Below are 26,578 nucleotides of genomic sequence, written 5' to 3'. Positions count from 1 at the left end.
CGGTCTCACCGCCCCCCCCCCACCCCCCACACCCCGTTGGACAGGCTTGGACTAAACGTGGACTCACTTTGGATAAGCTTGGCGACTGAATGTCACGTCGTGTCGTGAAATAGGTCAAATTAAAAGATGGAAATCTGCTGAACGGCCGGACAAAAAACCCAAAAGTGTACATTCGTTAAAAAGCTTCCTGAACGACCTGATCGAGGGGGAAACTGGTCTCCTTTCAAGACAGTCAAAACACTTCAATCCCGTTGTTCAGAGCCGCAGCCAAAGGATGTTTGAAAGCACCTCTTCCCCCGCTCTTTAAACCGAGGAGCAGAGCACGCCAAGTCGAATTAGCGAAGAGACTCCAAATTCAATTTCAGTACAAGTTCAAGTCCCCCCCCCCCCAAACGCGGGGCTCCAAATGACTGCCATGTTTAATGTAAGCATCCGTAGGACTGCGCACACCAATTTTTCATGGCAATAATAGAGCAATTACACGCTAAAGGGGAGAATGTGCATACCTAAACATGCTTAGGACATGGCCTAAGGATACAGCCTAAGCGTCTGAAAACCACTAGAAAAGGAATGGACGGGGCTGCTGAAATAACACGAGTGCTCTGTTGCCATAATAGCGAAAGGCTCATTTGTTAGCATTACATATCTAAATACCATCTGAAAGCCCCGGCTCGTTCTGATTACGCCGGGCCTTGTAACGGTGTCGCCTTTCCACAAAACCCTTGTCTGCTCAGGTCGCGGGACGCATGGCCTTCGACTGTACATCCCGTGGCTGGAGCTAAGCGACGGGTTTCGTCTGGAACTGGATCTCCCGTTGTTGCATTCAGCAGATGGTATCACGCCTGAGAACGCTCTTGTGTTTCCTCGAGTGAATATCTCCAGGCAGACATTCAGGAGCCCTTACACAAGCACTACGCTGGAACAATATCATTACTTCTCCTTTTCAAAGCGTTTTGCCCATAAAATAACAGTTCTGTTTTTACCATCAGTTCGGAGTATCGCCGTCCCCGTTACCAGACCTTTTCGAAACACGTTTTTCGCAACACGTAAGATGAGACTAGAGCTCGTTTGCGAACGCGAGACAAACCGTTAGCCGAGCTCCTGCTAATTCAGCTGTTCCGTGCCACACAGGGCGAAGTCCGGGCTAAGGCACCTGGATTTCCCTTTCGCCAGGCCTCACGTGTCAGCGTAATGCAGGCCGACAGCCCCAGCGCCAGGGTTGAAACTTCCCCTCCGTTAAGATTTACTCCAGAAAGCAACAACATAATCATGTCCTTGTACCCCTTTGGGGGCCATTCTGCCACGGTTGTTGTTTTCAACCGGGAGACACTGGATACAGTTCCAGCAAACTTAGCTGACCTTCGCGTTCTCTCTCTCTCTCTCTCTCTGTCTCTCTCTTGCTCTGTGGCCCCACCTTGGCCGCGGGAACTACAGCAGAGCCATGGCCCTGCACCCTGGCACCAGGCCTGGCTAAACAATTGAGCTTCCACAGACAGAAACAAACCCGGGGCCCTATCGCTCCTCGCCACCCCCCCCCCCCCCCCCACCACCAGCCTCGCTCCAAACCCCTCTGATATAATTGTCCTTCACGCATGAAGAGGACATGTGTCAATCGGCAATTACACCAGAGCAGGGGGGTGGCGTGCCAACGTTTTCTGTTGCCACCGTCGAGTTCCGCCAAAAAGTTCCTTCCACTCTCCCCCCCCCCCCCCTTCCCCCACCATTCCCGACTGGTCTTTTCCACCCCCAGTGTTGATTCTTCCACCTTTGTCTGTGTTATACATCCTGTTCCGGGTGTCTCCAGACACACACTCCGGAGCAGAGAAGTAAAATAAACGGTCAGCCATTTTCCCTCCCTCGCCCAGGGGCCTTGACCGTCTGCAGTGTCCAAAAAAAAGCGGTTGGGGGGCCCCCTGATCTTGTTTTAAACTCATCCCCTGGGCGGCGTTTTGAGGGAACGGTCATGCCAACAGGATGTGAAATGTGAAGTGAGTGTATGGATATCGCTAGGCCAGACGCCTAGCTCGTGAAAAAATAAGAAACATAGTGCTGGAGTCGTCTGCTAGACCATGACACAACTCTGAGACTGCCGACTCGGTGGCGTTGGGTCTTGTTTGTCTTGGAGGGACACCAGCCTTCTCCATGCCTTAAAGAGTGAATTCACAGCCTGATGTGTGCATGTGCGTGTGCATGTGTGTGTGTGTGTGTGTGTGCGTGCGTGCGTGTTGGTGTTCGTGTGTCCAGCAAGGCCAAAGACAAAACTGTTCATCTCAGGTTAGTGTGGGATTTGTGCGTGTGCATGTGTCGTCTTTCGTGCGTGTCCAGTGGAGGTGAGGTGTGAAGAATGAGACGACAGGGGACAGAGGAAAAGAGATAAGGACAATTGCCATTGATACTCACTGGAATGGCCTTGTTTATACAGTTTCTACATACAATTTCATACAATATCTATTCATTGGATTTTACGAGCTTGGGATGTTATGTGCAAGTCCACAAGGACCGATTCTCACGAGATCTGTGAGGTTCTTTGTGCTCTTGATCCCGTGCCTCTGCTTTAGATTAGATCACGGCACATATGTTAGATCCTGGAAGTTTAAAAGCCATGTGCAAACTTTTCCATGTTGGAGTTCACATGTCCTTTAAGATCAACCAACAACTCTTGGGAGTTTAACGGTGTGGCATTAAAAAACGAAATACCGTTCAAATAAAACATTTTGAAAAAATAAATACATTGATGGAAACGGGAAGGGAACTTCACGTGACTTCCATCGACCTGGCAACACTAACGATCGGTTCACAAAAGGCCGACAGGCCACGCCAACCTCCCTGAGGGGACAGAAGAGCTGCGAGAGCAGAAGCAAAAAAACAGTCATTAAATGCAGCTAGGTTTACGGGCTGGCCCACACGCAGGCGTCACACAGTTGAGTCAGGTAGGAAACGACGGGTTCGTCAAACAAGCGGCCCGCCCTCGCGAGGCAGACTGGTGCAAGGCGCACAGATGCCTTTAATTCTGCTGTCAGGCAAATAAAGAAGAAGAAAAAAAGAAAACCTTAATTACCGCCCCAAATTCTCCTGAGGGAAACAAACTTTAACAAGTCAATTAATCTCGGCAGTAGTGTCGTTTGCCCCCCTCACCCCCGCACACCCCCCACACCCCCGACTCCCACACACCAGCATCGAAGGGCCCCGATTGGTTTTCCAGAAGGATGTGGGACTGCTTAAAATAAAGTGACATTTTTTCAACGCTGTCTCCAACCTAGGCGACTAACTGCATCCTGCCTGCCCCCCCCCCCCCCCCCGAAAATGGCAGCCATCCAAATCTCTCGCTTTATCAAACGAGAGGCCGACTCAGAGAGGGGGTGAGCTTGTTCGAGGATTACATGAGTCTGGATGCATTTGGATTCCACTATACCCTGAGTCAATTCTGTGTGTGCCACATGTGCAAATATGAATCCACTCAAAGTCATAACATGACATAAACAGTGTTGCTGTCTCCATTTCTATAATGTCTGCCCCAAAGTCAGCTTGAATCAAGCAAAGGGCTCTGCAGAACAGTTACAGTGTATGTGTGTGTGTGTGTGTGTGTGTACCTTTGAAAGGGCCATAGAGAAAAGAGAGATGAAGACGGAGAGATGGAGGTACTAAGGACCTGACACTCAGAGACTAACAGGAAATGCAATTACCCTCCCACTGGTCCCGACGTTTCTCAACAGCAGGGCCCATTTCTCAGCAATCCCAGTGAGTCAACAGCTTGTAAGTATTCATGATGAGTGCCTTAATGTTTTCACGCGATGCCCAGGGCCGCTTTGTGGTTTCCCCCCCCCCCCCTCCATACGTCCATACGATACACCTAACACATCGCTGGTTATTTATACTGTACACAGGAGCAACAGACTCCCAGGAGGCCCCCAGTGGGGGAGGCCTCTGTCTTTATGTTTGTGCAATACTGTCATTTAAAACACTGCATCAACCAGAGACTGTCTCACACACTTAAACGCTCTTCTAACCCAAAAAGTCTGTGAAAGGCAAGGGGTATAACTTTAAGATGGACAGGGTACCCCTCAGGTAACACTTTAAGTCGGCAATGCTCTAGGCTGGACCTTGTCCACCCATGACATTTAGCTTATACTAGGTGACTGACGAGAGTGTTAACGGATTGGCTACACCGTTCAGAATTGTGTCAAAACAGTGTCAGGGGCCATGACAGTGAGGCACTACAGTATATGTTAATCAAAGAGGCATTTATTTCGAGAACAAATAGTTCTCCAAGAACAAGCGGTACCCTGGCATGCTAAGTTCTCATTGGACATTGTTGATGAAATGGAGAAATACATCAGTTTGAACTAGCTTCTTTGAATTTGGATTTATTTTTTACAAGAAACTTAAAATATGGACACAGGCAAGCAGATTTAATAAGCGAAAGATGGAATTATCGTAACAAATAGCGTTTCTAAAACTAAAAAAAATCTTAAATTTGCTGCACATTTTCAGATATTTTGGACACAAGTGTAATTTAAAAATCATGGACACATATATGTAAAGACACACTCACAGATATTAACACACACACACACACACACACACACACACACACACACACACGTGTGTGCCCACATGTATGCACACACACAACCGCCGCCTTTGTGTAAGTCGTACGGGTTGTCGGAGCATAACTTTTTCGGTGCCAAAATGATTAAACAAATGCCCCCTTTGTGAGCCGTAGCCTTGATTAAACTGAGTCGTATGTGCACCGCCGAGAAAGCAACGCAGAAAAAGAGCCTTTGGTGGTGCCAAATTTACTTGCCCTGTTAAAACATCGTTGCTGTCAAAGTTGTTTTTACTCTCTCTCTCCTGGAAACTAAATTTATCATGCCTCTCCAGAGTATTTCGATTTTTGCACATGAATGAGCATGATTATTTGTGCGCAAAATAAACATTGAAACATTATATGCACTCGCGGTCGCAGAATGCTGACACCAATACATTTCAACAAGTGATTACTTAAGGGGGCCACAATAGAAGACAAGATGGAGATGTTGCGGCTTATTAAACAAACTATTGGATGCTGAAATCTAACCGGATCATTCACGAACATTGGGAAATCAGACAAAACCATCCAATTTGTTCGACAAATTACCAGACACAAATCCATTTAAATTCTTCCTTTTCGTTCGCTTATTTAAAAATACTTGTACTGTATTATTATTTAAGTAGTAGAAACAAAAAAATGAGGAAGGAGTCATCTGTTTCCACTTATCAGGTGAATAAGAAGTCTAAGTCTAGAAGTCTAGAAGTCTAATCCTAGTTGCTTCTACTCCTACATTAGGGAGGTTCCCTATGCTAAGAGTTAAAAGATTATGTTCAAAACAACAGATCACTTTTTTTTGGTCAAAAGTGTTACCCCTTTAATTTAGAAAGGTCTTAATGAGCGTACACAGCCGTCCTCAAGTATGTCTGCTGTCAATTTATACCATGGAGGACGTATGAGTTTAGCCAGTAACACATAAAGAAAGCACTCCTGCCACCTAGTGGTGGAGTACTGTAAGCTCCGAGGCGATGAACGGCATTTCCCACTGGGGGCAAGAGAGTGACAATGTTTTTTATTGTAGGCCTACTTCTGTATTTCTTCCTTACCTTGTATATTGTAGATTCTTAACAGATATCACAAGCTTATCTCTACCGTTAAGATCACGTTTACTGTACATGATCACAACTACATTTTCTTTTTATTAATGAGTCTGGATAAGGATCAACTAGCTGCCGGGCATTTCCATAATCTGTCATCATTCCTTTACGTTTGCTTCCATTTTCATATTCTACCATACCATAGTATCACACGACTAACAGAAATGCTTCATACAGCTCTGGTCATACTTAAAATCCCCGGGGTACCATTGAGGCTCAGTCCTTAGGGCAGTGCCCCGGGTTCAATCCCAGCCCGCGGTCATTTGCGCTCTCTCTCTCTCTCTCCCATACTTCCATGTCTACTCACACTGCATCTCTCATGAATAAAGCATACAAATGCTAAAATGCAAAAAAAATTATAATGAAATTTCAAGTGAAACACTTGCGTGGCCCTGGGGAGATGGATCCTGCTTTGGAAGATGGTAACGAGATGGTATTAGGATAAGATATGACAGCGCATGGAGGCGTTGCTGGAAGACAGTTTCTCCCTTCATTCCTTCTCCCGAGTAGGAATGCGATTCTGGGGAAACACACACACACACACACACAGCTGGGGGGATCCGACAATTTGCCTGGAGAACTTGTCTCAAGTGTAACCCAGGGTCCATTCTTATATAATTTAACGTTTGAAAAGCAGAGCATGAATACGGAAAAGTGTGCTTCTCAGACAAGCAATCTCCTTTAATTATCATTCCCTATTTGAATATGTGACCATGTTTTAACCTGAGTCGTTATCGCCATTATCTATAACACAGATCACATGTCAGTAGAAAATGGACATACATTTCATAGAAACATTACACAAACTGTACTGGGTGGTACAAGCGGACTATGCTTACAAAACGTTTCTTCTTACTCAGAATAACTGATCAAATCACATCCTTGCCCATTAGCTGTGTTGTTTTACATTTTCCTTCATGACCTGCTTGAAATACACATAAAATAACCGTATATGTGGGCACTAATTAATAATATAATCAATACATTTTCACTAATAAAGACCAGAATATAAAGGCAAACGTATACCCACCGTTAAGCCACCAGGACAAACGGCCTCTTCTTCTCACAGTTGCTCAGAGCAATGACTTGAAAAGATGCATTACTTAATTCATAAGTTCTTAAGTCGGTGTCCAGTTAATTAAGACACTTTGGGAATTGACACTCATCTTTACCGTATGTTCAAGACGACCACCGTCTCCTTTTTAGATAAGAAACTGTTTATCTCACCTCATAATCTCACCTGGCCCCTGCGGTATAGCAATATAAATATAAATATAAAACGTCACTCCTTGATACTTGTCACTAAAATCCTTGATATGAGAATTTTAATGGGGGAAATGAATCACCAGAAGTTCTTGAATGATTAAATTATTGATTATTGAATTATTGATTGATTTTTTCAGATAAAAAAGTATGGTCACGAGTGCTCTTGTCAGAATGGATGAGACAGCAAGCACGTTTATTCATCATAGATATGAAGGCTCAACATTTTGTTATGGCTTTTATTTTCAATCCGATTGAACTGAAATACTTCAAAACACTATAACACTGCATATTCCGTGGTTTGTCATTCATTTCCGAGAAAGAACATAAGATGAATCTAGAAATGATCCAACTTATACCTCATTACCCTTGTTGTAGCAATGTCCGTTCTACACACCACCCAGGGGGCTTTTCTGGGCTCCCCTAGACACAAGGTGAAACTCGCACCCTGAAGCGAGGATGCAGAATCCTTGAACGCAAATGGCGCTCGACTAAACTTGAAGTCTTTCGTCTTGCGTGGCATAACAGTCTGGTCACCTATAAGAGTGCACTGACTACTGCCAGGAAGGCCTACTTTTCCAGTATCATCAACTTAAATAGAAACAATCCCAAGTTTCTTTTCGACACGGTGAAGAGTCTGACTCAAAAACAGACAAGTCTATATCAAACCTCCCTTTCCTGTCCAAGGTACAGGAAAGGATTGCAGCAAAGCAAATAGTCGACTATCTGACAGGGAACAATGTCTTTGAATCTTTTCTTAGTCCGGGTTCAGGAATTTCCACTTAACTGAAACTGCTGTGACAAGAGTGGTAAATGATATCCTTCTTGCTTTGGATACAAATACGAGCTTGATGCTTGTGTTGCTCGACCTTAGTGCTGCGATTGACACGATCGACCAGAGCATTCTACTTCACTGTCTTGAGCACTATGTTGGGTTCGGGGGTACAGCTCTTCGCTGGCTTGAATATTACCTCTCAGATAGAACACAATTTATGCTCTATGAGGGTTCAGAATCGAAGCACAGCAAACTATGTTTTGGTGTACCACAAGGGTCGGTCCTTGGTCCATTGATTTTGGCATCTAAATTCTTCCCTTGGGCGACGTTATATGCAGCTTTGGAATTAGCTTCCACTGCTATGCGGATGACACCCAACTCTTTATTCCTGTAGAATCAAGGGACTCTGGCTGCAGTGAAGAGGTGGATGTCACAGAACTTTCTGCAGCTTAACACTGGGAAGACAGATGATAATGATCGGCTCAAAACTGCACCAGAGAAAATTGGAGACGGTCTCACTGTGCGCGGATGGCTTTGCCATCCCACAGAGTGCATGTGTCAGAAATGGTGTCCTGTTCGACCCTCTGCTGTGCTTTGACCAACATGTTAGAAGGATAACTAAAATTTCATTCTTCTACCTGAGAAACATTGAAAAGATCAGTCCAATGTTAACGGCAGCAGATAGAGAGAGACACTGATTCATGCATTTATATTGTAGTGGCTAAGCCCATTTTGAAGCCACTACGGGTTGTTAACCGTGGATTGTTTAGACGTGCGCCCAGTGCACTCAGTAAATAACAAACGGGACTTAAGTTTGACAATAATACAGCAGGTTTAATTTCCTTTATAAATCCATTTGCCGGCAATAACGTTAACTCATAATACACTTCAATAACAAAAATAACAAACCGAATTGCTGATCATTATCTCACACAAAGGGCACAGTTGAAAAACTGTTTGCTTCCCAATTAACAACACCTGTTCTCCGTTTCCTTGGGTTAAATAACCTACTTGGGCTGACCGTACGTAACCTTAGCCACACCCATACAGCCCCCTTGTGGTATGGAACATAAAAACATGAACACAACTGAATACATGAATATGGCTCCGATATACATCATCAAGACTAGATTATTGTAATTCAGTGTTCTCAGGTCTACCTAAGTCTACAGCTTGTACAGAATGCTGCAGGTAGACTACTGACTGGAACGAGAAAGTTTGATCACATCACTCCTATTCTCGCCTCTTTGCACTGGCTACCAATAACTTCCAGATCAGATTTTAAGGTGTTACTGCTAACTTACTACTACTAGGAGGTATACCTCCCGAAAATGTGCCAGGTCTAACAGATACCTGAGATAATTTGTACCGTCTGCTATTGGGCTTCTTAACAAGCAATAGGTCAGGTGTATTTGTGTTCTTACCTATTTATTACTCCATATTTTTGTATGTGTTGGCTACATGTTGTAAACCAAATGCCCCTTGGGGACATTAAAGACTTTTCAATTAAATTAAATTCAATAGGGCTGCAAAAATGATACAGACTGCTGCATGTTTGCTCGTGCTTCTGTTAATGCAGTTACCAAATAAGTAGCAGTATACATTTCCACTATTTACTTCTTCCCTTCTACTTCACTATTCTCTCTGTTCCAGCCTGTTGCGGTGACTGCGACTGGATGCCTGTTAATGCGGTTCAGTTCAGTTCAGTTCAGTTTCAGTTTCAGTTTATTGTCCCCTAAGGGAAACTTGTCTCGCAGCCAGGTAACATACAGGTACAGTAGCACAACAGATAAACACACATACACACAAATAATAACCATAACACCAACTACTATAAGTAAAAAACACTGTTACACTACTACTCATCTAGCGAATTATGCAAATTTAGCAACCATATTGCACTTGGAATAAAAGAGCTCCTTGTCCTGTTGAGCGGTTACCAAATGAGTACCATTATACATTTACACTTTGTACTTTTTCACTTCTAATTCACTATTCTCTCTGTTCCAGCATGTTGCTGTGACTGCGACTGGATGCGTGGATTCTCCTCATGGTTAACCAGCCAGCACCCCATCATCAATTTTAATGTCTTGCCTGTATTTATGTATGTCAATTTTGCCACCCATTGCACTGACCATCACTGGAATGAGGGATCCCCCACTCTGCGTTTCTTCCCAAGATTTCTTCCTTGCTTAAGGGAGTTTTTTCTTGCCCGTGTGGGTCAGGGGGTTGTCATAGATATTTGGCCTGTTAAGCCCTTTGAGCCTGTCATGGTGATTAAGGGCTATACAAATAAAATTGAATTGAATTGAAGGTGGCGATGTTGAAAGCTTGTTTATTGTAGAGTGTGCAGACAAATACATGAAGATGGTAATGATACATGGAAATGGTAATGATACATGAAGATGGTGATGATCCATGCTGCAATAGAAGATCTCCCTGAGTGTCACAAAGCACTTTTACATCCTCTGCAGTTTGGATTCAAGAAAAAACATTCCACTGACACGGCCTGCTGCTACCTCCTTGAGGACATTAAAACCAACTTAGACCAAGGAGGAGTGGTTGGTGCAGTCTTCCTAGACCTGCGTAAGGCCTTTGATACTGTCAATCATAACAAACTGCTTCAAAAACTTGGTAATTATAATCTTTCATTGCACACCCATAACTGGATCAAATCATACCTTAGCAGTGTCAGCAGTGTGTACGTATAAACAATACCGTTTCTACATCTAAAGCATGCACACTGGGAGTACCACAAGGATCGATCTTGGGGCCATTGCTTTTTAGCATCTATATTAACGACCTGCCCTCTGTATGTGGTGATGTCAGCAGAATAATGTATGCAGATGACACTGTCTTATATACTCATGGTAAGAGTGCTAGAGAGGTTGCCATGAAACTAAAAAACTAAACTAAACTAAAACAATGCAAAAGGTTGCTCTTTGGTTGCAAAATTTTTACCTCACCTTAAACATTGAAAAAACTGTAACCATGTGGATAGATTTAAGTATTTGGGTGTTACCCTTGACCCAACCTTAAGCTTTAAACACTATGTAAAAAAACTGGGAAACACACAAAAATTTAATCTAGCCAACTTCAGATACATAAGGCATTCCCTAACAGTGGAGGCTTCCAGTATGTACCACATTTCCTGTACTGTATGACAAGCTGGTCTCAGTCAAATAAAACCTAAAACCGCTTGAATTCTTATACAAAAGTGCCCTCAAAATCCATGATAAAAAGCCACGTCGTTACCATCACTGCCACATACTAAACAAATATGACATTTTAAACTTTGATAACCTGATCAAGCATGCAAATGTTTGCTTGCTTTTTTAAATTATTCATAATGCTGTAGCTCCCCCTTTGAAAAAATATGTTACACTCTGCTCTGAGAAGTCATCAAGAACAAGATCTGTAACAAGGGGCGAGTGTAGTGTACCCCAACGCAAAACTGTATTTGGAAAGTCATCCTTCTCCTGTATAGCCATGACTCAATGGAATACTCTACCAACAGATATAATCTCATGTAGAAGTCCCCACACCTTCTCACATCTTGTTAAGCGTTGGTTACTGTCAGGACAGGAGTGTACACATCTATAAATTGTGTGTGTGTGTGGTGAGAGGCAGCAGCCTAGTTTTAAATCCTAGGGGTCTGTTAATTTACTGTTAATAACTGTAAACTTGATATTTTTATTGTAATTTTACTTGAACTGTTATTATGTTTTGTGTACTATACCATCAACCTGCCCAGGGACTGCAGGTGGAAAATAGCAATCTGCTAAAACCTGGCACAATGCATCTTTTCTTGTTGGGCAAGATTAATGTTTTATTGTGCATTGCCCCTGTCCTAAAAATAAAATTACAATTACAATTACCTGTTGCACATGCTCAATGTGCAACAGGTAGCAGCAGCCTCAGCCAGCCCCAGAGTCCAATCAGTATGTCCCTGACTAAATGAGCAATAAATAATACATTTCTACAGTGACTTCTAAAGGTGTGACGCTACTTTGTACCTTTCTTTAGTCATAAACATGATGTACAGTAAACACAGTAAACATAACAGTAACGGTAAAATAGCAGTATATAACAGTATAATCCATAGCAGGAGCTGGGCGTCATTATACTCATTTATTCATTATACACACTTATCACAGAGCCCGTAGTGTAGGACATTATGGGTCTGCTACTCTTACAAGCCAGGGAACATGGTCTGTGGTCAATGTGTCTACACTAGCTTTATTAGTTGATTAGTCTACTACCTGTACCCTGGTACATAAAAACAGCAGACCCATAATTAGTCTGATGAGCGACACCTGTGGATGTCCTATGGTGACAAGCGGATGAGAAGCAGATTCTCCAACATTTTGTGAGGCCTGAAGAGTTGTAGTAATGTTATAATGTTACGTAATACTACCATTAACATTCCTAGGCTCCTATACATCTGAAATGGAGGCAGTCATTGTGATGTGAGGTCACGTCATGTTAATTTGGTTCCTGTCCAGGAGTGTTATGATTCACCAAGACTAACAACGTTGCAGACCTTAGAGATAACGCACAGCCAATAAGCCAGAGCCTTGTCTCTCTCTGCTATTTACCTGTTCTGAATTCAAAATGAGCTTCCTCCCTTAAACAGCCACTACCAGATTCACACTCAACTGCTTTGAAGATGTCCCCACACAGATCTCTCTCTCTCTCTCTCTCTCTATGGTACACAATCAGTCTACCCATTGATTGAATAACAGAAATCAATTCTGCACTGAATTCTTTTCTCAGATCTCAATATATTTGTGCATGACAGAATTTCCAAGGTAATGCATGTCACTCTGATTGGCTATTTTGAACAATGTCAGGCGCCATGGTCATACTCGGAAATGAATTGCTTCTCAATTAAGGCCAGACTAATTTTCATTCAGAAACGCAAAAATGTATATCAGGACATTCTCACAAGGCTAAGAGAGTTCTGGGAAGGAGAAGGTAGGTGATATCCCCATGGTAACAACCAAGGCCAAGGGCTCTTTTTTTTAAACCCTTTCCATTTGTGAGCAAAGAGGTTGACCCTCTTTACCCCCTGCTGCGATAGCTTTTATCACATTTCCTGAAATGGTGTTGTCTCGATGACCTCGCACTGTGCAGACCTGTGGGTAGATATGTGTGTGTGTTTTATTCCCTTCATGAACTGAAAGTGCAAGTTGTGGTCAATAGCAAACACCAATTAAGTGTATTTTAACCATGTAGCTCCCTGAAGCATCTGTTCAGTCATTCAGAAAGAGAATTTATATCGAATATCACAACATGGTTAGAGTCGAAGGTCAGGCCAGACAACACACATTCTTGCAAGGTGAGGGACAGCTCATGAGGTCGCGGGTAGGCTGCAGACATCAGAGAGTCCCCAGTACCTTTCCAGCACAGAGTCACTATATTCAATGTTAATAATATAGACACATTATTAACATGCATTATTAATACAGGCACTGTGATAACATGCCTTCTTAAAAGGCTTTTGAAATTATTGAGAGCGATAGAGATGATGAGAACATTAGAGTAGTAACGTGTAAGGTCCATCTTCGGTCACATATCAGGCTGTCTGTGTGAAATCCAAACGTACACTTTTTTTTAAACACAAAGTATTCTATGTCCAGTGAATGACAGACAGAAACCACCTCTATGACAAAGTAGACATGGCATGCTGCCTTCAAGAACCACGCATCTTAGCATACGGTGAATAATGACATGCTTATTGTTGATGTAAATGTTCTGTTTGGTTAGAAGAAAATAAATGTTGTTGTTTATTTCCAATCAGTGGATGGGCCGGCTTACTTCACCAGGGGATTACCACACTTCAACCTCATGCAACGGTACCTAAAGCATCAGCATTATACAAAGCTTCTTCCACTCAAATTTATTTGTGAAGGCCGATCAGTAAAGAAAAGTCCACTCAAAATGTCTATTGTGTGATGGGCTTCATAAATTGTGGCGGTGCTTTTGTTTTAGAAGGATGTCACGGTGACTCATGAGGAAGAGCCACTTCATTTCATGGTTCAGCTGAACCCTTTACGCAAGCCTGATGACACAGCTGTGCCCGGGGATATCTTCCATCTGCCTCTCTTCCAGCCCCATATCTCTTAAGCAGACTTCTGCACCTTGACAGTAAAAGTAATTAGCAATTGTTCTACAAGTACACTAAATATACGTCATTTACAAGAGGAGATTATCCCCAAACCCCAAATCACCTGGCCAGCCTGCCATAATGGATATCGCCCAGTAGCTCTCCCCTCTGTGGCGATGAAGTAGACTGTGACTATATCATCATTTAATTGCCCAGAACCATGGACCCTTTACAGTTCACATACTGCCACAACAGGGCAACGGATGAAAGGGATGGCAGCGCCTTTATCATTAATTTCATACGACATTTAGCAGACACTTTCATCCAGAGCACTTAGAATGCAATACACACATTCACGGCAGAGTCAACCATGCAAAATGACAGCCAGCTCTACAGGAGCAGTTAGGGTGAAGTGTCTTGCTCAGGGACACGTCAACACTCGCACGGAGGAGCTGTGGATCAAACTAGCAACCTTCCGGTTACAGGTCAACCCGCTCTTCCTCCTGAGCTAAGCCGACCACCATATCACCAAATCACAGAGCATCATCATCAGATGGCTGGGGAAATCCCCCCCCCTCCCTTCCCCAGATATGATCTAGATCAGGACCATCTCTACATGCACCTCAGAGAGCCTCCTGACAGTGAGGATCTCCTCCCGGTACGGTCGGTTGAACGTTTCCCGGTCTACAGGTCATTTAAGCACCAGGCGGTGAGTTTACCAGGGCAGGGGAAATCATTCAGGACTCCAGCCACCCGAACAACCTCTCAACCTTCTCAAGGCTGAGGTTGGGGAAGAGATGTCGTTTTTTGGTTAAGGATGCGATTAAGGTGCTTCTACCCTAAAGCATTACGGTTTGTGATTGAGGACCATGCCGAGAGAGAGAGAGAGAGAGAGAGAGAGAGAGAGAGAGAGAGAGAGAGAGAGAGAGAGAGAGAGAGAGAGAGAGAGAGAGAGAGAGAGAGAGAGAGAGAGAGAGAGAGAGAGAGAGAGGGCTCTGTGTGGGGATAACATCTTCAAGAATTTGCATTAGTTGGCATTAATTGGTGTAGTGGATGTCGGAAAGTGGACACTGATGTGGTTTACACAGTAACCCTTAACATCCTCAGCCGTGTGATGTGTGCGTGTGAAAGAGAGAGCACACGCATGTATGTGTGTAACTGTCAGACCAGTATATCCCCAGTGGACGACATTTCTCATGCCACTACTTAAACTGTTTTGCTTTGCAGAGGACGACTATGAAAGTTTACAGCTGACACGAATCTACCAGCGGGCTGAAACTGACCGAGAGACATATCAGGGTTGCTGGATTGGAGAGGCTGAACGCTGTGAAATTAATATTATCTGTGGCCAGGCATTCACCGGATGAGATGGAACCTAAATATACGTCCAAGCTGTCGCCTACCGTGGACATCGGGGTTGGGCTTTACCTTGTCGTCATTGGTGAGTCAACTTTATGACTTTTTATTTAAAGAACACAGGATACGATATGGATTCAGCATCCCTGGATTTGGGTGAGGCTATTGATTTTTGCAGTTGATTAGTTGACTTTTGTTTGAGAAATGTTAAGACAGGCTTCATAAGTGAGCCATCAAGCCACCAGCCAGAAGGATGCGCAGAATGTATACACCCAGATGAAGGACTCTTTAAGGATTTAATAGCAAATGGCGATTGCTGTATTTAAAGACCTCCGGTAAACAACCTGTAAACATTCATCATTGATTAAAATAAATCAATCTTTAAAAACGGGTATATATTTGATTTATTTTTTGTTTTAATTTTTAATTTTATATATTTTTTAAACCCATGCTTTTACAGTTGAGAAAATATTAAACTTTCACTTCTAAGATAAACAATGTTTAACTTATTATATTAGGAAGAACTGCAATCCTACAAAATAACAAAAGCATACTTTCTTGCAGTTCAACAGACTTGTAGAGAGACTCAAATAGTTACTCATCAAGTCTGTGATGGACACAAATTCAAGTCCATAAATAAATCCATTGTTATTTTTAGTTTTCTTAAGCTCTGGTGAAGTGTACAGCAAGCCCTTGCCTTCACAAATACCCAAATCCAATACTGCTCAGCTAAGGTAATCTCAAATTTAAATTTAAATTACTTCCTGTTAGGAAGTGTATGGTTAGTTTCTTATGCATCAATCACAAGCAGAATATTGTATTCTGCCATAATCATAGGTTTCATGAACAATCTCATCAAAGCTCAAAAACAAGCACTGTGTAGGGCTAAAGCAATAATTTTCCCACACACATTTATTTAAAAAAAAATTATCTTTCATTTGCATTTTCTGGGTTTCACTAACCTCCATCCATTTCCATTTGCAATATTATGCTCAAATTATCGGGAATAAAATCGGGTTATTTATGCATTAGTGTGCTTAGCATGGGCGAAACCCATCTGTAAGAGCGGAATAATGTGGCCAGTGAGCTAACTCAAATCACAGTGAAACATGGTACCAGGAACCCATGAGCAATTCAAACATATCTATCTATCTTTAATATGGGTTACTTTTTATTTTTAATTGATAGTTGTTCGTAACATAATTGATAAGATAATCTTTGGAAATAAATAAAATAAATAAATGTAATGCCTCCTAGTCTGTCTCATCAGATGTTCTTAGTGCTGTGAATAGAAGACCAAGGAACAATATTGTGTCAATAGAGTCTATTGAAGTGCAAGTGTTCTACCTGCACTTCCATCCATCAATGCATGGATCCATTCAGCCACCTACCCACTGAACCACAATGACATAACAGGGAGGTTATCATATGTAGTTACATCATTTATTGTATGGCCAGTAGGCTTTGTATTCATGTTAACACTTTAACAATGGAGACGGCAACCAAACATCTACCAGCGATCTACCATTTTCATGAAAATAAATGGTTATCTCGCTTAATTCTATCAATCTTCTGGCATTTGAAACATAACCAAACTTGTGGCTGGTCAACAATTGCCTGCAAAACATATCCTTTGGTGTATACACTTTTTTTTAATTTTCATTGAGGCTTCATCAAGTGTGTTTTTTATATTTATCCATGTATGTTTTTTTGGGGGGCCTAGTTTTGTTAAGTCTGCTTGTTATTATCATTAGTATAGATCTGGGATGAGTCTACGACATATCCTAGAAGTGATCCTAGAAGTCTATAAAAATGGGTAGACTGACAGTGCGACATAATACAATTCATAATAATCTATGGGTTTGCTTCTTATCCCTTGTTGCGCAACTACTGACAACACAAACAAGGTTTTAAAACATAAAGTAACAGCAATGGATTGAAAGTTTGTTCTTTGAAATGATATTTCAAACACAAGGCTGCACTCTGCTTGAATCACAATGATCGCTACCTGCAACGAGACATCCTCCTCATTCGTTTTCTCCCTCTTCTTCTCCATCCACTTCCCTTCCTTCCCCCCCGATAGCCATTCTGTCGGTGACGGGGAACGCTGCGGTGCTGGTCATCTCCGCCCGCAGGCCCACGCAGCTCAAGGGCCCCGAGCTGCTGGCGGTCAACCTGGCTGTGACCGACCTGGGCATGGCCCTCAGCATGTACCCCCTGTCCATCGCCTCGGCCTTCAACCACGGCTGGCTCGGCGGGGATGCCTCCTGCCTCTACTACGGCCTCATGGGCATGGTGTTCAGCGTGGCCAGCATCATGAGCCTGACCGTGCTGGGGATGGTCCGCTACCTGGTCAACGGAAATCCCCCAGAGACGGGTGGGTTTCGGTGCACCGTTCTTGAATGTGTGGTCCCCACATGGGGAATCAATGGGGCGTGATGGAGGAGATTGGTGAGTCTCACATGGTCCTGTGATGGGTTATTGAATTGGTCAGAGGTGGGAAAGGTTCAAGGTTGCTTTATTTATACCCGTGGGTATGCAGGTGAAGAAAAAGGCGTTCACTTAGCATACACAGTAAAAAACAACAAAAACAACAGCAAACAATCCCAATCCATTCAATATAAAAAATATGTAGGTGTCAGTTATTCACAGACAGGTGGATCAGTGCATACAAGATTTAAATTTTCTCATGCAAATTGCTGTGCAGGAATGCTTCTCCTGACTCCTGACGTTACCTATTATCATCTGAAGAGGCAAAGCTCTGGCTTGACCCTATTACTACAAACAACAAAATTACCATTGTACATACGTACACCGTGAAAAGCCAACAGATTAATTGAAGACTGCATTGCTACTACTGATTGGAAAAATAAATCAATTCCCCTTATGAATAGACCATCTACAATAGTAAAGTTTACAGCTGTTAGAGCCAACTAAATAGAGCAATTAAATTCAATATATAAACCACCACCCAGCTAGCCTGGAAATCCAGACCCACATCTAGAAAGCTGCAGGGTCTGGCAACGAGTAACGAAAATGGTCGAGCAGTTTGGACGCTTGAATAGTGTGCTCCCTAACGCTAACACATTAAATTCTGCAAAAACTCGAAAACATAACAAAGAAAGATACATGGATGTTGACAATGAGCGGAGGATCAAAAAAAGGAAAGAAGGAAAAAAATCCAGAACGGACAAGACAAAGAAATAAGTCGTTCTGACGAGGAAGAAGACACGCTAACTGAACCTCAAAATAAACGCAGACGTAGAAGAACAAAATGATAAGATAGACGCCGCATTGACTGGCATTGAAGAAAATATAGAAAATGTTATCCCACACATAAGGGATTACTGTGCAAAGAAATGACTGTGATCTTTATGATCTTTTTGCATGTTGCTTTAGATAAAGGCATCTGCTAAGAACCATAACCATATTTCAGTTAAATTCAACTGAGTGTGGATGAGTTGAGTTATTGTTGGACAGAAGTCAGACACTGAAACCATCAACTTCAGTCTCTTGTCTTCTCTTAATTGTACAACCTTTAACAATTATCTGTTTTCTGTGGGTAAGATGAGGGAGGTAGTTAGATATGCTTCTTAAAATGTAAATCACAGTCAATACTAGAAAATGCCTTTCCTGCAGAAAATGCAGTGAGTGCTGTAGTGCAAAGTGAGGTTGAAAATATGTTTGTGTTCAAAAGTCTAAATGGAGTAAACAATGTAAACATTTTAAAAAATTTGAATGGTTGGAAACAAATGAAGTGACAGTTGAATGAAAAGCGCAAAGCATTGCTAAAAATGCAGAAATGTAAAATGAATTGAACTGAATAATCTGAAATGTCAAATGTATTGCCCTTCACTGCTGAAAAAGCTGAAAGGTCAAATGTATTGCAGTGCACTGCTGAAAAACCTGGAAGCTGAAATCGAAAACTGACTGACACTGAATTGCATTACCTGAAGAAGCAAAGTGCTGAAATACATTGTTACAAAAGCTGTAATACTGTCAAAGCTGGAAGATAGTAGTAGTAGTGGGACTAGCTGTAATAGTAGTAGTAGTATTAATGGTAGTAGTCGCTGAAGTGGTAGTAGTAGCTGAAGTAATAGTGGTACTAGCTGCACAAACAATATGCCATATGAAAGGTATGGTATTGATTGATGTTTGTAGAAAAAATAATAATCCAGTTATTTTTAAAACCAGCCGAAACAACAGACCTCCAGATAACAGACCTCCAGATTCAACGAGCCCACCGAGCCCTGGCGCCAAATCCAAAGACAGGACAGTGACCAAGGTTGATTATGCACAATATGTGGAGGAGATCTCAATGTGATAATGACCTATGACCTAGACACAACTAGAGAAATAGGAAACCTAAAAATACATGGGAAGAAATGGGCTTTTTTGATGTATGGAGGGAACTACATCCACTACGAGATACTTCAGTCATTATTCAGCAGCACACTACGTATACTCAAGAATTGCCAATTTTTTTATGCAGAAAGAAGACAGGGATAGAATACAGGAATGTCAAATTGGAGTGGCCGATTTGTTGGACCATAGCCCAATCTATTTAAAAATATATTTGAAGTCCAGACGAAAAGACACAATATGGAGATTAAACGTGGGGATATTAAATAACAAACTGGTGGTCGAACAAATCAAAGCTGAAATACAGAAGTACTTAAAGGAGAATGATAATGACGAGACAGACCCAGCAATACTATAGGATGCTCTAAAAGCTGTTATATGAGGACAATTATTGCAATTACAAGTAAACTTTTTTTTTTAAATTTAAAAAAACTCAGTACAAGTCTCTGTTAGCTGACCTGAAACAATTGGAACAATAACATAAAGAGTAAACAGACAAAAAAATAGAGCAACAACTGAAAGAGGTGAGAAACCAAATTAATAGAATACTACAACAGGAACTAGAGATAAAGGCTAGGTATTTAAAACAAAATGACCATGAATAAGGCCCTAAAGCTGCCAAATTATTGGCAAGAAGATTACGAAAGCAACAGGCAGGGATTACAGTCAATAAACTATGTGATCCTAATACCAACCAAATTAAGTATGAACCAAAATAAATTGAAAGTTCAGGGATTATTACAAAGATCTTTACACCCAATCATCAAAAACAAATCATAAGGATATTAAAACATTTCTAGACTCCCTGGATCTGCCTTCTATAGGTAAAGTGAAAAATGAACGCATAACAGCAAAGATATCTATAGATGAAATCCATGAAGCAATAAGAAAATTAAAAACAAACAAGGCTCCCGGTAGTGATGGATTTCCATCTGAGTGGTACAAAAAACTTAAAAAAGAACTGTCGCCACTATTACTTAGAGCCTTTTATTGGACCATTACCAAAGAAAACACTTCCCCCTCATGGAAGGAAGCAATAATTATGGTCATTCCCAAACCACTAAAGGATAAAGAATGCAGCCAAAATTATAGCCCAATATCAATTCTTAATATAGATTACAAACTTTATACCACTATAATTTCGAACAGGCTCCAAACAATAGTAACAGATTTAAGATTAAGATACACTTTATTGTCCTTGAAGGAAATTTGTCGTGGACTCCATGCTGTTATATAAAGATTTGATAGCTGAAGACCAGACTGGCTTTGTCTTAGGTCGACAAACTCAGGATAATATCAGGAGAATACTTCACATTATACATAAAATACAAAAAAATAAAATACCAACAGCATTGATCAGCCTAGATGCCGAAAAGGCACTTGATAGGGTCAACTGGGATTTTCTATATTTAACCTTAGAAAATTTTGGATTTAATGAGAAAACAATTCAATGCATGAAATCAATCAATAACAAACCAAGAGCTAGAATTTAAGTAAACGGCTCACTATCAGACAGATTTAGGCCTACTTTGGAAAGAGGAACCAGACAGGTCTGCTGTCTCAGCCCTACCTTGTTTCCTCTCTATATATAACCATTAGTGGTGGCTCGTTCGCGAACGAATCAGTTCGAACGAACAACTCTTTAAAACGAACGAACCGACCTGATTCGCCACTCTCGTTCGTCGTCGTTCGTCTTGTTCGTTCTCCGAGACTCGACTCCCAGCTCCACCCACTAGTCGCTGACTCGTCGCCGTTCGTTCACTGACTGTGTTTAGTGGTGAGGACTGAGAAGTCACGAGAGTCAGCCGGGCAACAACATCCCGATTCCGAACATGAAGCACACCTCAGCTAAAAGGAACTTAGTTAATGTTGTGTTGATTGATGACCGTTTGCACCATTGCACGATCGTGATTCGTTTGAGAACGAGGGAGGAGCTGAGTCTGACCGACTCGGCTGAGAACGTGCATTCGCGAATCGTCTGAACGAGAACGAGGGAGGAGCCAAGTCTGACCGACTCAGTGACTGAGAATCATGATTCACAGCTACCGGAAATGCGAACAAACGAATGAACGACTCTTCTTGGCGAACTGACCGACGCGAACTGATTCATTCAAACTAATCATGAAATCCACCACTACTGGTCTCATTGATTTACACTGAGGGAGGAGCGCGAGGACGTGCAGTGTTGCCAGATTGGGCAGTTTTTGCCACTCAATTTGACTACTTTTTTTGACGTTCAGGCAGCGTTGCCAGATTGGGGCGATTTCTCCCGCCCAATTTGACTACTTTTAATCACGTTAGGCTGGAAAAATTAGCATTAGGCGAGCACATTTAATTTCGGCTGGTTTCAAAAAGAACTGGCGGGATTATTATAACTCTTTCTACAAACATCAATCAATACTATACCTTTCATATGGCATATCGTTTGTGCAGCTAGTACCACTATTACTTCAGCTACTACTACTACTTCAGTGACTACTATTAGTACTACTACAGCTACTACTACCATTACTACTATTACTACTACAGCTAGTACCACCACTACTACTATCTTCCAGCTTTGACAGTATTACAGTTTAGCTTCCAGCTTTTGTATGTAGAGATGTATTTCAGCCCTTTGCTTCTTCAAGTAATGCAATTCAGCGTCAGTCAGTTTTCGATTTCAGCTTCCAGCTTTTTCAGCAGTGCACTGCAATACATTTGACCTTTCAGATTTTTCTGCAGTGAAGTGCAATACATTTGACCTTTCAGATTCTTCAGTTAAATTCATTTTACATTTCTACATTTTTAGCATGCTTTTCGTTCAACTGTCACTTTATTTGTTTCCAACCATTCAATTTTTTTAAAATGGTGTGCATGTTTACTCCATTTAGATTTTTTAACTGTTCAAATCCCTTCACTTGATTTAAGCCATTTGATGTTTCTTTACGTCTTAATCTATGTGGCTTTATTCAAACATATTTTCAACCTCACTTTGTACTACAGCACCGCATTTTCTGCAGGAAATGCATTTTCTAGTATTGACTGTGATTTACATTTTAAGAAGCATATCTAACTACCTCTCTCATCTTATCTACAGAAAACTGATAATTGTTCAAATATTGTGCAATTAAGAGAGAAGAGACTGAAGTTGATGGTTTCGATGTTCAGTGTCTGATTTCTGTCCAACCATAACTTAACTCATCCACACTCAACTATCAATCTTTGCATTGGCTATACAACCCTCAGCTGAATTTAACTGAAATATGGTTATGGTTCTTAGCAGATGCCTTCATCAAAAGCGACATGCAAAAATATCATAAAGATCACAGGCCCCTAAGGCATCCCCTTCACAACATGTATCTGAATCACTTTTAAGACCCTTTGGATAAATGTGCCTTAAGCCTGTAGTCACCCAACAAACAAGGATGCGATTAATGATGCTTTGTTCATAGACGTACCAAACACCTTCAAAGCACACACACGGCACCATAATCAGCTCTAGCTGGTTCCCTTACGTCGTACACCTAAACCAAATGATGAGTTAATCCAACATCATCCTCAGTTTCCCTTTTCCCCCCCGCAGGCAACAAATTTCAAAGAAAGACCATCCTGGGTGTAATCAGCGGGATCTGGCTGTATGCGGCCGTGTGGGCCGTCTTCCCTCTGCTGGGCTGGGGCAGCTACGGCCCGGAGCCCTTTGGACTGGCCTGCTCCGTGGACTGGATCGGGTACCAGCAATCCCTGAACCACTCCAGCTTCATCGTGACCCTGGCCTTGTTCTGCGCCATCATGCCCTGCCTGCTCCTCCTTTTCACCTACTCGGCCATTGCATGGAAGCTGCACAGGGCCTACCGCTCCATGCAGAACGGCGACTTCCACTACGGCAACGTAGAGAGGAGGATCACCCTCGTAAGTGTAGCTCAGCGTGGGGGGCGATAACAGCGCCGATAGCTCGTTGTTCGGGCTGGGAAATTACATATTATAGCTATTAACGTTAAATGTGGGGAGGAAAGGCCTTTCATTTGCATTTGCATCTGTGGCTCACCTGTAAGGGGTACTGGTGCGAAATAAAGCAAGGGAAATGGAGAATATCAAAGGTGTCAAACATGGTGGTTGCTTCGAGAAATTGTGTTTGATGGAGCGCGAGAGGTCAGCGTCTCAGGATTTAACACTTTGAGGTGTCTGCGGACTAACCGAAATAGATTCTGCCCCCGAGGGATCAGCCATTCATCCTTTAATATTGAAGAACAAAATCAAACGAAAGCTGAGTCTATGAAGCTCTTTTATTAATGGTTATTAATATGTAATGTATGTTTTTTTTTTTTACTAAAAGGTGTTTGTAAAGGCTATAATTGAGTAACGCTGGTCTCGAGACACCACTGTCGGTCGTCACGTTGGGTGCATACGTTATTTTGGAAGGGTCATTGATACCACTCCTATTGGAGTGCTCCAAAATCCTTACATCCCGCTCCCCAGCTTCCCTGGAGTTAAGGGTCTTACTGAATTAATGAACAGTTCCTTCCGAGACTTCAACTGAACAACTCGTCCGAGGTTGTCCTCAATCTAGATTCAAAAGCAGTCAGCAACACCACCACTGCGACACAAATCAGATTGAAACATGCCACCTCAGGGGTTTATTCTCAGTCATCCCCTCTCCTTGTCTTATCATCTTCTTATCCTTCCTGCTCAATGTTCTTCATCTCCTCGGTATTCTCATTCCCCTGCTTCCCCTTACCCACCCCACCCCCAATCTCTCGTTTCCTCTTGTCCAGATGGCGGTGATGATAAGCCTGGGTTTCATCTTTGCCTGGGCACCATACGTGTCGGTCAGTGTCTGGAGCATGTTTCACCCCCCCGACCAGAGTGGTAGTCTCCCGTCGGTCATCAGCCTTCTGCCCTGCCTGTTCGCCAAGACCTCCACCGTGTACAACCCCTTCATCTACTGCGTCTTCCAGCGTTCGCTCAGAAAGCACTTGTGTTGCTGTGGTGGTGGTGGTGGTGGTGGTGGCGGTGGGCAGGCCATTGAAATTAAGTAGCGGCCTGATGCACTGTGCAATAGCACCAGCCCCATGGTTCTGGAAGAGGATTTGAGTGGGGGATAGGAAGCAAGGCAGATGAGAATCCCGTTGCCATGGGCGGCAAAGGTGGAGGAGAGACGAAACGCTTGACCTTGCAAGTTCCTCATGTTTACTTTTGTATTTTCTCCCTCATATAGGGTGAATACACCCACACAGATTCAGGTATTTGTTATTTATTGCTGTTATTTGTTTGTTTTCTTTTTTTATTAATGTAAACATTGGCCAACTGTTGATGTCGTTTCAGGCTATCTTGCGAGTTAATTATTCAGCCACTGCCACAGCATTGCTTTGTCCATGCCACACAAACACAGAGGAATGTGTATGCAAACATTTCCGAGACCAGACAACATGAAAGACCATGAAAGACCATGAAAAGGCATGGAGCAAGATTCCTACCACAAAAGGGAACAAATACCATTAATAGCTGAATGAATTATTCCATTTACCCGCGCAATTAATTATTGAGCGGGTAAATGGAAGCAGTTTAAATCGTTTTTGCCATTCCTGTGTTGGTATTTTAAAATCATACTGTGATGCACAATGTGTTGTTTTGCACACAAGCTTCAAAGAGTAGTTGAGCAAAAGGGTGCCTGGAAATGTATCATGCACAGTGCAAATGTATGTATGGTGAGGCCCATGTATCTGCTGCCTTCTGTGTTCATCTCGAATATAGTGTTGAGAAGAAGACGGTCAACTCTGTGGGACTGCAAATGTATACATTATTTATGTTAAAAATTCACCCTAAGCTAGGTCATATTTCGGGATTCTACCGGTTTTTCAAAAAATACGACTTGTTGCCGCATGAAATCCTGAAATCCTACGGCCCAGGGGAGCCCAGCAGGTGCTGGTTTTCATAATCATAGAGATGAAAGTAACCTTTGGTTGTTGACTATGTGTTGTCACGGCAGGGAAGAAAATGAAAGTACAATAAATGGAATTAATCATGAAGCTCCAAACCCAAAAAGTGCAAGTATCATGTGAGCACGTAAAATGAATCAAACACATTGTCAACTTGCTCGCATGTGCTTCTACAACTAGCATTAAAAATAACAAATTGTTTTTTTTATATAATGAAAAACAACAATTGGAGCATGTGGTTGTCTACACAAATGTCATGAAAGAAAGGCAAAGCAACTCTTTTTTGCAAAAACATTGTAGGAAAACATACACAAGAAGCCATCACAGATTTCATAATGTCTCATAGAATGTTTCAATGTCAAATTGTCCATTCAGGATGGATAGTAAAGATTGGATGAATAACATCTGTTATGTCAGGCTATGTCAGGTAAGGCTCTGTTTCCGGAAAAAAAAATATTATTGTAATCATAGACATTCCAACCCAAACAATATATTCTTTACTAGATTCACCATAACTTGAATATTATCCATACTACTACCAAGATGATTTGCTGATAAGCAAAATAATAATTTCAATAATTGGTACAGTTTTCAGTTAAATTTTGCGTGGCCAATAACCGAAAGAAAGAAAGAAACCGAAAGATAAAACTGTTTAAGATATAGGTCTACTTAATCCACCACTATTGGCAGGTTATTCAACACCTCCATGATCTTAAGACCTTATCGAAAACACAGCAACTCGGCTCACACCTGACATCCAGTCTGATATCCACGAATAAACTAGACTAGCGCTGGGGTTAAGCTTAAATCAATAGGTCACCGACCAGATCAAGAAGCTCAAGCACTAAAGCGTTCGTCTGCATCTATTATCTCCGTCTCACAGTTCTAGGTGTTAATTTTTCCTTGTTTGTTCTTTTCTTCCAGCACGTGGCAGTTATCCGCAAAGAATGGATGGACCACATATAGGGCTTGTACATTAGAATGCATCATGGGATTGTTTTTGTTGGCGCTAAGTCGCCATATGGAGAGGACTCATGGTACCATTGTAAAATCCTAAATCATTTTAAATATACCGTCACCTAAGCAAATCAAAACTTTGTTTTGCCACCT

General features: G+C 42.1%; 1 protein-coding gene across 1 annotated transcript; it reads left to right on the top strand.

Annotated features, from left to right (window-relative positions):
- Positions 1–15,200: 15,200 nt before the first annotated feature.
- opn8a (opsin 8, group member a) lies at positions 15,201–24,568 on the top strand (the record flags this gene model as incomplete). Its single annotated transcript, XM_084484249.1, has 4 exons — positions 15,201–15,273; positions 17,272–17,565; positions 23,116–23,441; positions 24,305–24,568. 4 exons carry the CDS (start codon positions 15,201–15,203, stop codon positions 24,566–24,568), a joined length of 957 nt encoding a protein of 318 aa, XP_084340375.1.
- Between the last annotated feature and the right edge of the window lie 2,010 nt (positions 24,569–26,578).

The sequence above is a fragment of the Micromesistius poutassou genome (genome assembly GCF_964030765.1).
Source record: "Micromesistius poutassou genome assembly, chromosome: 19".
NCBI lineage: Eukaryota > Metazoa > Chordata > Actinopteri > Gadiformes > Gadidae > Micromesistius > Micromesistius poutassou.
This window is presented reverse-complemented; position numbering and strand designations above follow the sequence as displayed.